A 19,052-nucleotide genomic window follows, 5' to 3' on the forward strand; every position below is an offset into this window, starting at 1 on the left:
TCACAAGAGAATAGGACAAAGCATTAGAAGACTCTCCATATTCACAAGAGAATAGGACAAAGCATTAGAAGACTCTCCATATTCACTAGAGAATAGAACAAAGCATTAGAAGACTCTCCATATTCACAAGAGAATAGGACAAAGCATTAGAAGACTCTCCATATTCACTAGAGAATAGAACAAAGCATTAGAAGACTCTCCATATTCACAAGAGAATAGGACAAGACAAGGGTAAATAGGTAAGACACAAGAGCGTCAATATAACAATATCTGAGCAATAGTAGCGGCCTCCTGTAAACGACAATTGGCATGCTAGCTAAATGTAGCTAGGAGATGGCTACGTCATTCATCAAAATGTTTTAAATAGTGCTTTGTTTAGTAGAAGTTTTGAAGAAATAAACTGTTCATCCCTTAAAGGAAATGAAGATTGATTTGACGAGTAAAAGGTGCTTAATGAGTAAAGTGTGAATGTGAAAGATCGATATCACTTCATAATCAGGGATTGAAATATCAAGGAGAAGGGTCTAAATGGTCAAGTAGCGAAGTGTCCCATGTGATATGGTGGTGCCAAATTTATACGAGGTCAAAATAGATTAGTGTATTTAAAGGCGCACAATACAGATTCATGCAAATAAATGTTTTAAATTTTAATGCATTATCATGTTTAAATTATTTGACTTCAATTATCAAAATGAATGCGAAACAAATGTGATATTTAGGCGTTTTTTAATTGGGAAATTTGTGGTCACGTAGGCATTGATTTTAAAATCACACACATTTATAGAGGCTAATGTTTACTGAACTGTACACAAATTTATCCGTTTTTGGCTTTGATCATTCGAGTAAAATAAGTTTAGCATAATAATGCATTTAAATTAACCCATAGTGTGCGCCTTTAATGACGTGTATCCTTAATACGCTCGCATTATAACGTAACATATAAACCAGATCTTGCCGGAAATGGCTGAGTAATTACGATTAAATTTATACTGAAGTATCTAATTCATGTTTTATGCCGGCCAGTGAACGATCGGAGTGTTTAATTTTGGATACCTTTTTAAAATGTTAGTATTTTGTTTAGATATGTTAGAGGAATTCCGTGTTGGTAGCTTAACACAAGTTCTTAATAACGGAAAGAGTTAAAAGTGTTCAATTTATTTCCATTGCCTTCTTGTGTTTGTTATCATTTAGTATAATATATCAGATCAATGAATCTCAGATCAATGAATATTGATCTTTCTAGTAAGCATAACGAGTGCAGACCTTGTTCGTTGAACGCAACCCTAAATGCTAATTATCAGATGAAATATTTCCAAGTTAAGGTAATGCAATACACTATAAACATTGGTTTTGAATTGTATTGCTGTTGGTTTAAAGGTAAATATGTAGGTCAAAGTGGCTAAATAAAGGTCCTCGTAGAACACGGGGAAGGATGTCGGACTTATCATATGTATTTAACTATTATTATTTTTAAAAAAGAACTTGCATCATATACATAACACGTTTTCAATTGATGAAATTTTCTGCAATTAATCTAATACTTTCATTGTTTTTGAAGATTGATTACTTTAAAACACATAGATTGTGAAAACAATTAGTCGATGCAAGGGGTAGAGTAGTCCAACGCGGAATATCTTGCCTGTCAATGTAAAACAACTGACCCGCAGAGGAGTGCCATGATTAACCGCAGGGCATAGTTTGAAGGAACTCAAACGGTGTATTGTTTTCAAATGTCATACCACTAAAATTAATCGGCACACTGCAGTGCTTTTTCTGTACCCACGGGTCCGACTATCGGACCCATTCTAAAAGCAAAATATAAGATATTATTCCCGATCTTTAGAGAAAATCCCAATCAAAAGTGAGTTTTTGTTCTTCTTTTTATTTTTAATGAAAGTATTTTTACTTGAACTGGTTGATTTTCAACATCCTTATTAATTATGTGATGTAAAGTTTTAGGGATAATTGAATTCAGAAATCATCGATTTTCATCACATTCAGAGAATAATATGAAATATTATCTGTCATGATTTATTGCAATATATATTTACACCCCAAGGATTGATATTTCAGCCATTTTGAGTCTTTTAAAAGGGAAAAGAAACTAATATTAAATAATTTCATCATTGGCAGGAGACTAGACAGCTTGTTTTTTCAACTGTAAAATTTAGGCATTTTCGTGACGCAAATTGTCCCAAAACGTCTAGGGTCTTTTTCAGAAAAGCCCTGCATTGTGACCGTGTATGAGTTACCGAAAACGCCGTTATAAAAGAATGTCCCTCTATGTAAGTAAATGTAGATACAATGCACAAAGTGTAAACATCTACATGTTTATCACTTCATTTTAATAATTCATGGTAAAGTTCGGTTTTAAAATCTTAATCAATTTATATTTGTAGATTTGTTTCAACAATTAACTCGTGAGCGGAGGTTTCCGTGCCTTCAATATAATGATAAGTACCAACATCCGAGACATCTTGACACAAGCAAACTGATCAGACTGCAGCAAAGAACTTGATATTATTCAGATGTAATAGACATCGAACAATGCATAAACATGAAAATAGACAAAGTGTTAAAGATTCCATAAAACTATAATACCAAATGGCATGCGATTACACATAAAGACCTATAATGGCCTATCAGGTCGTTCAATAACAAGTGTAATAAATAAATATCCGAGTACAGGCAGAATTACAATCAGTTCATTTTATCTATAAAATTAGCGCTTGTTTATAGTACATTATATATGTACGAATATTGTATACGTAATCGATATTTTTGTGTGCATGTTATACCGTAATCCTTTTGCATTGAACTCATGCACTATTGCGAGTGACACATAGTGTATGAAAACATCAGAAAAATCTTTAAGGCGCTGATGGCTTCCAGTCATCCTACTCAAAGGGGCATAATATGGGCTGATGCGAACAAAATTGTATTTAATTGTATGCAATATTATTTTAAACTTATTTGACTAAATTGATAAGACCAAACAGAACGTATGGTTTTGTACAGATAAAAATATAAGCGATGTTTTGGCACCATGTAAACCGAAGTGGCTTTTATTTAAAAAGCATTTATAAAGGCTAATATTTTTGCCTGTACACAAATCATACGTTTTTTGTTTTGATCACTTTTTGCAGAAACCCATTGTGTGCCACTTATGCAGGAAATGCTGATCACATTTTGGGCTATCCTTCAATATAATTATCTGCAGAAGAATAACCTTATACGAGTTACATTGGCCGGTGTTCACGCGGAAGCGTAACGACATGTAAGACTTCCAAGCCTCTTATTAGTATAATGAAGCTTATATTATTTTTATTTATTTTTGGAATGCTTATGTAACTCTGTTTCAATGTTATATAATTGACACACCAATGTGACAGTGTTTTCCATGCATCTTACCACAATTCAAATGTGTGCAAAGGACTCGCTCATGGTTTGTAAAATGCACTTTTTACGATTTTCATTTTATTTTATAACAAAATAAAGTGTGAAGAAATCATAAGGTGTGTTGAAACTAAGATATCAACAGCTGGAACCCATCAACAAATGTTTATATATGCTCAAAGATTGTCTTTGAAGTCCACGCTTTTAAATAGAAGTGTCAGTTACGCTCTTCAACAAAAGACTTAAAGGTTAGATAATATCCCAACTTATGTAAGAGTCCTCGTGTGTTAAAACTAAGATATCGACAGCTGGAACCCTTCAACAAATGTTTATATTGTCTTTGAAGACCACATAAATGTTAAATGTTAGTAACGAAAATGAGCAAATTATTCCAGCATGATTGTTGGATATTAAAACGTGATATTCGATGTTGACATTATGTTAATATATGATTTTAAAACAAAAAGCAAGTTATACGGAAGCATTGAAGACAAAAAAGCCTACACTAGTAGAATCTAAACGACCAAACGATATGCACAATTAGACCCGTTATTGTTTGAATATGTACAGCTTTATTCCGATTGGACCAATTGTGCCAGACAAACACTTTGACATTTTGTGCAAGGCGAGATTTCGAATTTAACACGATTTGTTTACATGTTGGTACAGCTCCTAGGTGAATTTTCATTATTTTTGAAGACTCTTAACTCTATCAATACAAATAATATTTGCATGCAAATTTACCCCATTTCCTAACATTACCATATAACATATGTGTATGTCAGTGGTTGTAATGATCAGCTACTGATGAACAATCATTTTAAAGATAATAGAACAGATAAAGAACGATATGTTTTTTAACGATTAAATAAACAAAATCATCCCAAGTGCTACGGCAGATGTTAATAGATAGGTGTACTTTATGAATTACTAATATTAATTTATGTTTTATATCAACATCAGGCTGATAAAAGATGGCGGCAAATATAGCTTTCGACAGCTCAGAGTTCCAAAAGTGGATTAAGCAATGGAAGGCCGTCTTCATTACGAGGATAGCTCTCCTGCCTTCTGTCACGTTAGAGGCTAAACATCTGCACAAATACTTTCTTCAGAAAGCATCAAATGAGCAGACTTGTTCATCAGACCATGGTCATATATCGGATCGGATACCAATACTTTGTCGATATAATGAAAAACTTCGGAATGAAATCAATGCCATTCACAAAAGAAAGAAACCTTCCTGGAGAAATGCTTCGACAGACACATGGCGAGACTCTCCGTTTGCTGTTGCCAAGCTATTCATGCAGCCATCAGGGTATGTTGATACATTTTCATTTGATGGAATTGACTTCAACGGATTGAGAGCCTTCATATATAACTGCGGGCGGTTCACACTCATAGTTGAAAATCTATCTGACGAGGTAAGTAATTTGTTTATTATCAGATTCCCAATATTATACAACATGAACAGTTTGATTGATTTGATTATGAAAAATATTTTCCCTATAAACATGAACCTAATATTTCGCTATATGATATGTAGCCTGTAAATGCCTCATCAGAAAATGTATCACACAAACGCAGATGCGGGTCATAGTATAAGCTGCAGATTTTCCTTCTCGATTCTGACGTGATAATTTGTTTTGTGGATAGATCACTTGTCTTTTTTTCGGGTAATATTACCCCAGTTAAACCTTTGATTAATATGCGTAAATTGTGAGTTTCTTTTTATGTTTTATTGAAATAGATGTTGTTTAAACCATATGCAATATGTACCAATTACACAGGCTATCAACATTGTTTTACCTTGAAAGCTAATAGTACGCACATGACACGTTTACATTTATATGTAAAATTTCTTACTGGGATGAAGGTAAGCAGTTCGTGTAATATGGAGATTTTCAAACTTAATTCAATGCTAAGGCTCGGAAGTACGTTAACAAGATACGGCATATGCCAGCCGTATGTTTAAGTGCTCTGACAGACCAGGCCACCGTTGAGTGCATAGACAGCATGGATGCAGTGCTTAACGATCCAAGTTTCGACGGAGATCCAGAAGTGCTGGAAGCGAGGAAACAACTGGACGAGGTAAAGGAAAAATTACAAAAAGGTGTACGAAATTAAGCATACAATAAACAAAACATGTTTTGATTTCAGTGTAAAATCAATTTAATTTCACGAGTGTTATCAGAAGAACATAGTTTCACGCGTGGCGAGCATGTTTATTAATTTTACTTTCAGTTAAAGACCGTAATCGCAGAGCCCAACGCGGACATTTTGAAATATATTATCGAGGATATTGCAATCAGAGGCGTTCAAGAAATTACGGAACTTGCTTCTGCAGAAGAAGACGAATGGAGTGAAAATAGAAGTGAGATAAAGGGTGCCATTGAGAAACTCGGTGGTATTTTGATGTCCAGTTTAGAGGAACAAGGAGGGAGCGCCATTTACGATATAAAGGCAACGTTTGAAAATGCTCTTGCGCAGTTGGATTCTAGCATAGACAATCCTAAGAAAATTATTATTGAGACAACCGAAGAGGGCATACCTAAACTGACAGCCACTGGTCAGTCCGAGAGACTGGAAATCGAAGAAGCAACTCTACGTGGTTATCGTGAACTAGAAGAAACAAGGACGACAGGAAGTTGATAAAACGACATATAGAGGAAAACAAACACTTGAAGATTCAGTTGCGGGGGGAAGGGATGAACTACTTGAAATGACAATGGTCGGAAAATGTGAACTGGTGAAAACCTCTGAGAACATAACAAGACATATTGAAGATAAAACTGCGGATGGAAGAAAGGAAATACTAGAAACAGCAATGGGGGGATACACGAACTGATGAATATGATTGGCAATACAAAACAAAACCTCATGAATGAACGGGAAGCTGAAAGAGAGTCTAAATTAACAAAGGCAAAGTCAGGTAAGACTCTTCAAACTGGCGTTCCGTTAATGGACTTCGCTCATGTTTTGTTAAATGCAATTTTAATAAACTAACATACTGATCGCTGGGACCCTTTAACAAATGGTTAAATATGCTTATATATTATATTAAGTTCACGAGTTAGTAACGGTTTTCATCAAAAGGCTTAAAGCTTAAAATATCCCTCATTTTATGTAAGCTCCCCGCTTAAACTAGTTTTTTTTATATACTTTAATTGTGTGCTTTTCTGCAATTTCAGTATCAAAGAGTAAACAAATAATATAAGTGTTTTCACATGCATAATGCATAATCGTGAAAAACTAAATATTGGTCCAAAAACATGAGCGAGTCCCTTTAAGAGTGTACGAAGCCATTGAAGTGCTATTGATATATGTCCAATGAACACGTTTGTCGACCGCAAAATGGCCATGTGAATATATTTATTACTCAGTAAGTAAAACTCAATCAGGAGCACATGGCAACAAAGAAAATGATAAACAAATATAAAGAAAAATCTGTTCTCAGTACCATATTCACAGAAAAGATTTAGAAACTCAGTATTCAATAATAAGTATTTGGTTATGACCCAAGTGGTCTTAAATATTCCAAATATCCACAATGCCACTAAATGGGTACTCTTGAAGGCAACAAGTCCACCATTTGGCGTCCTTAATTAAAAAGTTATTTTTAAATAGACTGTTTGTTGTGTTTTAACAGTTGTGTTTATATGTTGTTTGTTTTGGTTTCTCGTTCAGTGGTGTATTTTAAGCCCCAACGAAACGCGACTCGGTCGCCAGAAAAGCCTTATGTCATAGTATTTACTAAAGGATATGCCCAATTTGATTAATTATATGTTGTTATGAACTAGTTTATGTTTAAACCAAAGTATATTTACATACCATACATTTATTGGTATTAAAATTTGACATTATTAAAACTAGAAAAAACAGAAACGTTACGATAAATCGCAAACTGTAGGTGGTCAAATAAACATAGAATGTCACTGAAATATGATTTGAATTTCACCGACACTCAGACTGTCAATGACAACGCGTACCATATTGATTGTAGTATTTGAATGTGAAATTTGACCTATAATAACAATCTAACACACAAACATTTAATATCAACGTTCACAGCATAGCAAATCATCAGAATTTTACGCGTGACCGAATGGATGCATTTGAGAGTCATACACACTGTCCGCCCGTACGTGTGTCCAATAGTTAATATCATACCTGAATTGTTATTTACTCAATTGTATTCCAATTTTTATTTTTCACATAAGTTTACTGCAGTTTGGGAAGATTGTCATTCATATGCTGAATTGGTGGACTCAAAGGTCAATCGGAAATTGCTCCGACATGGTGTAATCAGAGGCATTTGTAACGTGCCTGTGGTCTTATATGCAAAAGCTTTAAAAGATGTATTTAAGCTGTCTTTTAAAAGCGATAGATACACCCTGTCGTAACCATAATGCCCTTGTAACACTGCATAGGTCAGATAATCTTAAGTAGTCGTTATGATAAATATTAATCTTTTTAAACACAAAGATGTTCGTGTAAATGAAAATCTGACTTCAAATGCCCCAAACTCCATTTGAACACTATCAACGTATATATGTTTTGTTTTGGTTTTTGGAGAATGATTGTAGTTTACTGTGACAATTTATGGGATTTTTATTCTATACTAAACGACCTCCACATTGTGTTTCCGAAAACTCAAGTACCCTTTAATTACGATGCAGTAGAACATGTTGGCGTATATTTTCGGTAGAAGACTTTACTAAGATATGATAACGGTTTTTTTGTTTGCAAAATGTGTTTTGATACTAGTCATATTGACACGCAAATGTCGGTTTCACGCGTCTTGCTGTTTTATTATTATGCACAAAAATACGTTTTTACTCGCCCGTGTTTATATTCTCCCGCTTTTGACGCGAGCGATGTTTCAAAAGTAAAAGATAAACGTTATATTAGCAAAACATTCAGTTATTATCAAGAAGAGCAACAAGCTTTTTTTTTTGTTTCTCCTGCGGGATAAAATAGGTGCTTACCCAACACTACCGAAACATGTATATTTTTTTCTCTGAAAAGAAGAAATGTTCCATTTAAAACCGTTTAATTGTTAAAATTAACATTGTTGGTTTTGATTTTTTGGTAAAAACACTAAAATGCAATGAACTACATGGAATTAAGGTAATTCATCCCAGAAAAATAGCTTTTAACGGTTCGAGCTTTATCAAAAATAAAAATAGAAAAAAAGTCGCTATAAAACGCGTTTTGTTTGGATTTACATAATTTCACTTCCAGTGCCGGAGCATTTGCTCTTCTTGACATACACTGATGTTTTCGTATGCTTATATATAATCTATTTTTTGATTATTCCCACCGCTTTTCAAACGTAAAGCCTCCTATCGAAAACATAAACCAGTATTCGGCTGCATTGTAATTAAAGGGTACACGAGTTTGAGAAATCCGGGATTGCAAACTCAAAGTGGAGATTGTTACTATAAAATATATATCTATGTTTTGTGAGAGGTGCCGTTTCACTGAACTTCGCTATAAATACACTTTCTAAACATTTACTTATCAATCATTTTAATGGTTAAATGAACTAATCAGCATTCTGTTTCCATGCACCCTTCCTCGGAATAACGGAAATGAACAACGGTATGAGAAAATGGGTTGTTTTTCGTGAGCCTATCTCTAAGATCAAGGTCAAACTAGGAAGTGAATGTACCTCAATATGATATAGCATTATTTATGCGAAAAACTACAGAAACAAGCTCAGTACCAAAAGTTCAAACATAACCCCGGTTAAATGGCACTGGGTAAACGCCAAAGACATAGAACATAAAAACAAAAAATACCAAACAAGAAAGATGGAAGAACAGCACAAAACTCCACAAGCAGCACATTGCATACATACTATATATACAAAATAGGTCTGTTTATCAAGGATTATTAGGTACCGCCTTGGAACGGTCAGTAAAATGTAAATTTACTGGGGGTTTAAACCAGTTTGTGTGCACAACCTCACTTTTATCCCAACAATCAATTACTTTGTGTGTCAGCTTGACCTTACTATTAAAATGATTCAATTTCACAAATTAACAAAACACGTTGAGAAGACGTGTCACTCATTCTTGGTTGTCAAGCTCTCGTAATTGCTTTGTGTTCAAGCCTTTTTATTTTATTTTTGTCTGCAAATGAACAATTGTTATAGCTTTACATAACTGAAGAACACCGAGGACATCTCAAACTTGCACTTGGAAGTCAATGTTTTTCGAAATAAAGTACATACCATTATTTTTTTCTAAGCCGTAACTTGTAAAACTCTATTAGCAAATCCTTAACTTTCACAGAATTGTATGGTACCAGGGAAAGCGTGCGTCTTGGATAACGTTCGAGCACTTATTATTATTAAAGTATTTTACAAGGTTTCTTTGATATTGAATAATTTCTTTACGTATAAATACTTCCTGCTCTTATTTGTTTTATATCAAGGTCACACTTGAAGGTCAAAGTTGCACACTATTGATATGACAGCAAAACTTTGTGTTTCTTCCAGTAATTTTAGCTATAAATAGCAGATTCAATTTAACTTCCAAGAACTTTGTTAGTTGCGTGAAAATATATGTTGAGTACATGTTGTGCTTTACCTGAAAAGTCTAGGTTACAATATTTTATGAAAAAGAAACAGTGAATCAGCAATATTATTTTGAATATAAATTAAAATATCTATTTGGAGGAGTGTTGCACATACAGCTGTGCTGTAATTATATAGGTCAAGCTCACAATGATGCTCAATATCGATTTCTAAGCAAATTTTGCATCACAGCAATAATGTTTTACTTCATTCAATCCTTACACACATGTTAGATCTCAATTTTAAGGCATTTGGTAAGGCGTTTTTATTTTTTATAATACCGACCGACCCTATTTTTTCCCTCCCGACATTACACTTTGTTTTGCCGTGTGGATTATTTTTGTTAAATAATGTGCGTTTTTTGAGAGAATAGTTGACCTTTTTTCTACAATTATAGTTATATAGGTCGGTCTGGTATAGATTCATATCTAAAAAAAACAAGAAAAACACTTATGCCTACCAACCTATTTTTTGGAGATGTTACTGGAAACAAAGAATTTTGACCTTAATTTATTGTTTACTGTGCATTGCGAAAGGGCATCAGATCATAACACAAACCATGTAATGTTTAATATCCCACCCAAACGATGTTTCCGCAAGTTCTTGTCCTTATTAGATATTCGATTATTAACGTATTCTTTTGAAAAATAGGGATGTGGCCACAATGCCATAATTATTTTCCAGATTTACAGAAACAGTTGCTCAACCATTACAAAGAAAATTCTATCAGAATGAACGTCCTAGTGGATATCGATGCAGCTGTAGAAGACATTTATGAGAAGCCGAAACTGATTTTGAAAATCAGGAATAAAAAAGGCGGTAAAATAAAAGATACAAAGATATCAGAAATTAATAAGATGTTTTTGAGCGACGATGGCACGATGGCTAAATCAGTGTCCGTGGAGGGCGAATCGGGCTTAGGAAAGTCCTCGCTTTGCAAAAAGATTGTCGATGACTGGTGCAAACTGAAGCCGGACAAATATGATGCGACAAAGATAGACGACCTGTTAAGCCAGTTCGAGTTCTTGTTTTACATAAGGCTTCGAGAAGTTGAAGATCAATGCAAAATCAAAGATATGGTGTTTGATTGAACGGATTAATTCAGACGATAAAGAGTCAAAAGAATTCTTAGCAGAGATTTTGAAAACAGAATGTAGCCTTCTTCTGCTAGATGGCTTAGACGAGTGGAAACATTTAGCAGATGTAAGCGTGATGAACGAATTCCTCATGTTGAAACAAGTTGGATGAATTCCACAACATTGATAACAATGCGACCTTACAGACTAGCGTAGCTGAAAGTAAGCCGCTCAAAGATTGGCAACCATGTACAGTTGGAGGGCGTTTATTCACCTGAGGAGCTCATTCGAAGAATACTTGTGGAGTTAGAGAAAGATCAAGTAGAAACACGTGCATATACTTGCGTTGAATACTTGAAAATGAAAGGTTTGTGGCATTTCAGCGAGGTTCCAATCGTGCTTGTTCACATTGTTTGGCTTTGGTATAGATACCAGCTAAAGGCATACATGTCAGTGTCTGATGTTTACGAGAAAATAATAGAAGAAAGGTGGTGCGAAATGAACGACAAGAAAAAACATACTGGACAACAAACTTCCAAAGGAATTTCTTGAGTCTTTGAGTAAATTAGCTTTCAATAAACTGTTTTCTGAAAATGAGGATGAATTCATTGTTTTTAGTATTACAGAGGGTCAGTTAGAGAATGAGTACAAACAACAGTCTCTTGATTTTGGAATCTTGTCCTGCAGTAAAGAAATAGGTGAAAGATCAGTGTCGTATCACTTTTTACATAAAACGCTTCAAGAGTACCTGTCAGCATTCTACTTAGCGAAAAGTGGATCAGATTTGCCCAAACTTTGTCAACACATTCAAAAAGTGTATGCATTTAAGACAAAAGAAGATGCAATCAGCTTGTCTCAGCTATTTCTGTTTTTATGCAGTCTGAATATAACTGCTGCTGAAGTGTTTTCGAAGACATTAAATGGGCTATTTACCGCACACTGTGAAAGAGAAGATTATTCGAACGAGAAGGCAGTTATATTCCAAGACATGATACTGCGAGGCTACGAGGAGGCGGAGAGGACAGAGAACACCTTGGCAGAGTTCTGCCTGCAACATGTCGTCCTTGATCAAAGGACACATATCCCAGATTTATGTTGCATCAGTCTAACAGAAAACGAATGTCAAAGTTGAAAATGTGCTTGGAGAAAGGTGAGACAAAATCGAACATTGTGTCATTATTTATACGTGGAGAACGAGACCACTTTTCTGTGTTTCAATCAAAGAAAGATTCAACTCTTTTAGATTTGGAGACTTGCAAGAATCTCAAATTTGTTGTTTTAGAAACGGTTCCTCATGAATATATAAACCAGTTGAATTGTACTGGATTATTAGAATGCACAATATTATTTAGTAACTACACACCAGCAAATAAACTGATATATTCACTTCTGTCCTCGGATTTAAAAAGTTTGAAAGAACTCTCGTTGTGCAACTTAGGTTGGGAATGTTATGCCGATGACATCTTTTCTAAACTTAAGAATGTTAAAAGACTAGCCTTAACATGGAGTAAAAATCCAACAAATGATACACAATTCAACCTTGAGCATATTCGACATCTCGATCACCTCAACCAACTCTCCTTATATGGACTTTCTTCCTCTGACGTAAATCTACTTTTGCACAATCTTCAAAAGCTGAAGGTCAGCTTTAGAACAGAAAAAAGAGCACCACAGCTGATGGCGGCATTACTAGAACAAAGCGACGATTCACTCAATTCAAATCTGGTAAGTGCTGTAGAGTTTGAAATAATTTCAGAAATTTCAAGAGAAAACGTGTAGAAGTGGAATAAAAGTTTATTCCCAACCCTTCTATTCAGTTATCTTATGTTAAAAGATACAAAAGTCAAGCAGAGCATTAAACTGAACCAGATCACAAACCTGTCATCGGTTCTACATCGGTTAAGAACATCAGGCCGACATTAAATAAAGTCGTTTCTAACGTTTTATCTTGGAATTTTCAAACCGATGTACTTTAACGACAATTGCCCAACATCTAATTGATGTCGCTTTTGGCTTGACATCGGTGGAACATTGGTAAACAACATAAACCTGACATCTAATGACTTCGGACCGATATACTTGATCGAAATATGTCCGAACTAAAATTGGTGGTATCGATATAGCCCATGGTGGTATATTTAAGCATAATACATCGGTGAAAAAATCGGATTGACATGGGTTCGCATTGATTTTGCAACATCGGCTCCACTTTGGTTAGCAAGATCATCCCGACAATCAAAATGAAATTGGACAGGCATACCTTATAGACATTCGACCGATATTGAATAGTGACACTAATAATACCGGGCCTACACCGGGTCGCTTAATGTCTGTTCGATATCGCTCCGCCTTGATCGGTACAACATCGGTTAACAACATCAGTTAATAACATCAGTTTAACAGCATCAAAATAAAGTTGGACCGACAGCTTTGGGTTCTTAGTATTTGCAGTTGAACAAACGATCTTTAACTGATATGTAACTGATATGATCAATACCGGATATGTGTTTGGCCGATGTTATTTTGATGTAAGGGTCTAGTATCTTGCATAATATTGTCGAGTAACAGAGGGAAATTAATCTATGACTATAAAAGGGGTAGTGCATGAATGGGACGGTGCAACATTTGCAAAAGCCATTGTCGAACCGATGATTTTGACGATATTCTGACTAATTACTGACGTCGAACGATTTGATTACGTTTCTTAGGCAATACATATACGTAAATTAACACACCAAACACATTACTAAGAAGGAATATTGGTCATACGTGTTGAACATCCAATGCTGTTATTGTAATCAAACTGTTTACTATATAATTTATTCTAAGTACAATTGCACTGTCGCTGAAAAGCTACATTTTGATTAAATTACATTCTTACTAGACCGTTACATCGTGTAAAGTGGTAATATTTTACGACTCAGATATTTGACCATCGAAAGGAATTTAAAAAAAACGCATGGTAATTTTCACAAATTACTGTTTTAAGATTATTATCAGCATTAAACTGTCGAGTAAAAGTAACTGACCATAGATTCTAAAATATCATCATATCGGCAAAGACTGTAAATCATGTTTAAAAAAATGTGTATTTAAACTTCATTGACAAATTGAAAATTGAAGAAAAAACATTTAATATGTATATGACAATATATATATATATATATATATATATATATATATATATATATATATATATATATATATATATATATATATATATATATATATATTGTCATTAAGATGCAGGCCACTCGGGCAATTTGAAAAATATTGGCAGAAATGAAACCGGTTAAATTATCAAAGCACTAAAGCCACTAAGGTGGCGATTGTCAATACAAACTGAGTGGAAGAAAAAAGTTAAACTAGAAAAAGAAGTTTAATGGCTACTTTAATAAAATATGATAAATGTGTTCACAAGAATGAGATAGCCCTGGTCATGGACCCTAAAGTTAAACTCCGCCAAGTTAAAATTCCCTTTGTTCTAAGTAGCTTTCAACAAGCCACTTGTAAGCGATATTATAATACATACTTTTTAATAAAGTACATATAAAAATACAGTGTACTGAACGACCGAGATTTTGAATGATGCAAATGCTTCCCGAAAGGAGGAGCATCATCCCTAGTTCTATATTACAATTTTATCTTGTCATTACCGCGAATGACTAACGAACGTATGTCATGTTTTTTTGGTTGTTACTTTAATAGTACATGCTTACATGGCATTTCAGAATGGGCCACTTTCAACCCTAACTGATGTTGATTTGGTTAACATGATCATGTTACCAGGAGTTTCGGACGCCTCGTTAGTATGATGATACGGTTGGGACATTCTGTGAACTGTAAGTTAGACCGCTGTAGTATAGAGCCTGAGGAGGACGCGAGGCAGCTGGAGGTTGATATGGAAAACCAGCCTGTCCTCCAGACTCTACAGCCGGCATCACCCATATATACAACAAACGTTACATTAAGAAATGTGACCATGTCAGCAGGAGTATTCAGGTATGACTTACTACATTTCACACTTATGACCTACTACATTTCACACTTAAGACTTTGTACATTTGACACCTATGACCTACTACATTTCATACTTATGACTTTGTACATTTTACACCTATGACCTACTACATTTCATTCTTATGACCTACTATATTTCACACTTATGACTTTGTACATTTTACTCCAATGACCTACTACATTTCACACTTATTACCTACTACATTTCACACTTATGACTTTGTACATTTCACACCTATGATCTACTACATTTCACACTTATGATTTTGTACATTTTACACCTATGACCTAACAGTTTCACACTTATGACATACTTCATTTCACACTTATGACTTAGTACATTTCACACTGAAAACATTCTGCATTTTACACTAATGACCTACTATAATTCACACTTATGATTTTGTACATTTTACACCTATGACCTACTACATTTCGCACTTATGACTTTGTACATTTTACACTAATGACCTACTATAATTCACACTTATGACTTTGTACATTTTACACCTATGACCTACTACATTTCACACTTATGACTTTGTACATTTTACACCTATGACCTACTACATTTCACACTTATGACTTTGTACATTTTACACCTATGACCTACTACATTTCACACTTATGACTTAGTACATTTTACACCAATGACCTACTGCATTTCACACTTACGTCTTAGTACATTTTACACTTATGACTTTGTACATTTTACACCTTAAACATTCTTCATTTTAAACCTATTACCTACTACTTTTCATACAAATTACCTACAAAATTTAACAGCATTTACCTACTACATTTTACGCTTATGACCTACCGTATTTATCATCAAAGACCTACTACAGTTTAGAGCAATGACCAACTACATTTTACATAATGGTCTACTGTATTTTTCACTAATGGTCTACTGCATTTTTCACTAATGGCCTAATGCATTTTACACCAATAATTACTGCATTCTTCACAAATTACTTGCTTCGTTTTACACTTATGACATACTTCATTTTACGCTATTGACTTACAACATTTTACATTAATGACATACTTCATTATTACACCAAAGACTTATAAAAGTTAACACTAATTTGATTTTCATTAAATTAGGTATGTCTCGCGAAAAAACCTGGCTTCTATTGCATGATCATCTTGAGTCCATGTTAAATAATATGGAGGATGCAATACGGCTGAATTTAGGTACTGGAATGACAGTTTTCAGCCAGATTCTATCAGATGCCATGATACCAAGTTTTTCCATGCCATCAGGTCAACGTTAGCCCATATTCTGGCAGATGTCATGATACCCAGTTTTTCCATGCCATCGGGTCAACGTTAGCCCATATTCTGGCAGATGCCATGATACCCAGTTTTCCCATGCCATCGGGTCGACGTTAGCCCATATTAAGGAGTTAACTATTTTCCGCCATCCGATCGATGGCGTGTCCGAAACTACAATCTAAAGCATGATATTACGTGAATTTATTCTCCGCCCTCAGAATGCATTGAAAGATAAGCTACTAATGCACCATCGTGAAGTTAGTGATGTCCCCGATAGGCCATCGCGGAAGCTACTAATGCATCATGGCAAAGGAAGTGATGCAACCGAAGTGCCACGGTAAAATACACAAAATATACCAATGCTCCATCGAGAATGAAGTGATGGCCCCGATACGTTTCTGTAAACTTAGCGAAAGCTTCTAAAACACCATTGCAAAGAAAGTGATGCCACCGAAGTGCCACGGTTAAAAAAGCGAAAGCTACTATGGACAATCGAGATGGAAGTGATCCCCCCGATACGCTACTATAAACAAAGCGAAATCTACTAATGCACCATCGCAACGGAAGTTATGCCACAGAAGTGCCACGGTAAAAAACGCGAAAGCTACTAATGTACCATCGAGAAGCCAGTGATTTCCATGATGCGCCACTGTAAAGTTAACAAAATCTACTAATGCATCATCGCGGGAGGAATGATGCCCCTGATGTGCAATTGTACGGTAAGTAAACGCTACTTATAATTAAGTTTGCATCAAAAAATGATTTAAAGCTGAACTCACCATATATTTGCTTATAAACCATGAATAATTCAATTGATACTTAATGAGCTGTTATACAAGGAAAATCCACTTTCGTGGTTTTATACAATGGGATACGATATGTTTCCCGAACTGATGGGGTACAAAGTATTTATCATATTCAAGACCAACCAAATATACTGTCTAATATAACGATACTTTTATAACATTGAATATTGACTGAATATGGTCTATCGAATATTTCAGTAACATAAACATGCAATTATGTATTTATATCACAACTGAAAAAATAGCCATCAAAGAACTTACTACGTGTATAGGGACTACTAGGTTGGTGCCATGGATGGAGGAAGTTGATCTGGCAATGCGGAGAAATTTATCGGGTGAGCTATAAAAGGCACTAACCTACTAGTGTATTTATCTTGTTTCTTTGTTCATTAAAACACGAAACACTACCTTAAATTAACAAGTACCTTTTAAAAAGGGGGACAATTGTTTTTTTCCTTGTTGACATCGGCAATCTAGGTACAATTATTTGAATGTGCCCCAAAAATAGTTCTCAAAACTGTTCATTTTTTCATTACATTTATAGTCAAAGTAATTGCAATTAAATACGACAATATCAATTCAAAACATACACATATTTTAAAATTGCATTAACACGGATCAGCCACCAAACAATTTCTAATGATAAACAAATTATTCCGCAAATCACATACTACACAGGTTATGGTTCAGATCACGAGTGTTGACAAAATATCGCCACGCGTTTAATGGATTTAATCCATTTTGATTTTAGAGAATAAAATGTTAGTAGTTAAGAACTGCACCGGCAAAGAGATCATTAATTTGTGTTGTCCATGTGAGTTTGTCATTCACCACAGAAATCGATTTAATTATCGTTGAATGTTGCTCATTTTACAGATTTTGCGGATGTTGATTTTCTGGCCGATTTCCTTTGTCACTGTCATTATCATGCAGAGTGATGGAACCTTCTGGGCAATAAATTGTTGAGGTCGATTGTTTGCGGACTATTGATGAAATTCTGAAGCATTTTTGTGTCTTTTTGACATTTCAGAATAGAAAAGAGTCCGTTTTCGCCAACTGACTGCAGATAAGCAGCACGTGGTCAACTATCGTAATGAACTAAAACTTACACGGCACTTTAGTAATGTGCCGACTTGTATGCAAGTGACAATACAAAACTTATTTTGATCCAAAGCATCAAATACGTCGTGAATGCTTTTGAAAACATGACTTAAAGGAAGCGTATGCATTAAATCACCATACCAAGTTTGAGGTACATGGAAATAAGCATTCATCAGTTATTGTATGAAATCGGATTTTCAGCTTTAGGAACCACGACATTGAACTTGACCAACTGACAAAACAATAGTTAGGGTACTGGTCATGTTTGAGGTAGCTTTACCAAGTTTGAAGTATCTAGGCCTAAGCGTTTATATGTTTTGATCTGAAACCGATTTTCAGCTGAAGGTGATTTTAAGGTTACCACGACATTGACCCTGAATATGGCCACCATATCTCATTGTCCGGGAGTTGTCCCAGAACATATTGATATGAAAAATTAACTTCGATAATTAAAGGGGGGGGGGGCTAGCGACCCGGAACTGGATCGTAATGTCTATTTATAATAAAAGTTTAAACTATGTGAGTTGTTGATATTTGAACTGCAATGTGAGAAACAAACTAAGAATTGAATCATTGATAATTTAATTGACATTTACTGAACTAAGACTTACATATATTGTATGTATACAAGTCTATGAATCTCTTTTGCGTAAATATCACTTGAAATCAATTAAATTTACTTTCATTTTTTCACTAATATACAAGATACAATAATTTTTATTTAAAGTCGGGTATACAAGAAAACATAGGTAAAAATATCGGAACAAGTATTTACAGAAGCCTTTCCTCAGTATA

The 19,052-nt window shown here is 34.7% G+C and overlaps 1 protein-coding gene across 10 annotated transcripts; it reads left to right on the forward strand.

Annotated features, from left to right (window-relative positions):
• Positions 1–998: 998 nt before the first annotated feature.
• On the forward strand, positions 999–18,706 carry LOC128219555 (uncharacterized). Of its 10 annotated transcripts, none has more exons than XM_052927410.1 (11): positions 1,021–1,064; positions 2,220–2,285; positions 3,147–3,277; positions 4,360–4,817; positions 5,320–5,484; positions 5,638–6,325; positions 10,661–12,777; positions 14,784–15,054; positions 16,180–17,069; positions 17,355–17,491; positions 18,033–18,706. In XM_052927410.1, the coding sequence occupies exons 4-6, from the start codon at positions 4,371–4,373 to the stop codon at positions 6,043–6,045; spliced, it is 1,020 nt and encodes a 339-aa protein (XP_052783370.1). In that variant the 5' UTR covers positions 1,021–1,064; positions 2,220–2,285; positions 3,147–3,277; positions 4,360–4,370; the 3' UTR covers positions 6,046–6,325; positions 10,661–12,777; positions 14,784–15,054; positions 16,180–17,069; positions 17,355–17,491; positions 18,033–18,706. The 10 variants fall into 10 exon arrangements, with proteins under 10 accessions (XP_052783527.1, XP_052783370.1, XP_052783862.1 ...); XM_052927902.1 differs by having other exon boundaries at positions 18,187–18,706; XM_052927813.1 differs by having other exon boundaries at positions 17,429–17,491.
• The last annotated feature ends 346 nt before the right edge of the window (positions 18,707–19,052 follow it).

Source organism: Mya arenaria, chromosome 1 (assembly GCF_026914265.1).
Source record: "Mya arenaria isolate MELC-2E11 chromosome 1, ASM2691426v1".
Classification (NCBI taxonomy): domain Eukaryota; kingdom Metazoa; phylum Mollusca; class Bivalvia; order Myida; family Myidae; genus Mya; species Mya arenaria.

Coding starts and splice junctions, on each gene's coding strand:
- LOC128219555 (XM_052927567.1), top strand. CDS start 4,371: ATGGCGGCAAATATAGCTTTCGACAGCTCAGAGTTCCAAAAGTGGATT. Junction 4,818..5,319: donor TTGAAAATCTATCTGACGAG/GTAAGTAATTTG, acceptor TTCAATGCTAAG/GCTCGGAAGTACGTTAACAA. Junction 5,485..5,637: donor CGAGGAAACAACTGGACGAG/GTAAAGGAAAAA, acceptor TTTTACTTTCAG/TTAAAGACCGTAATCGCAGA.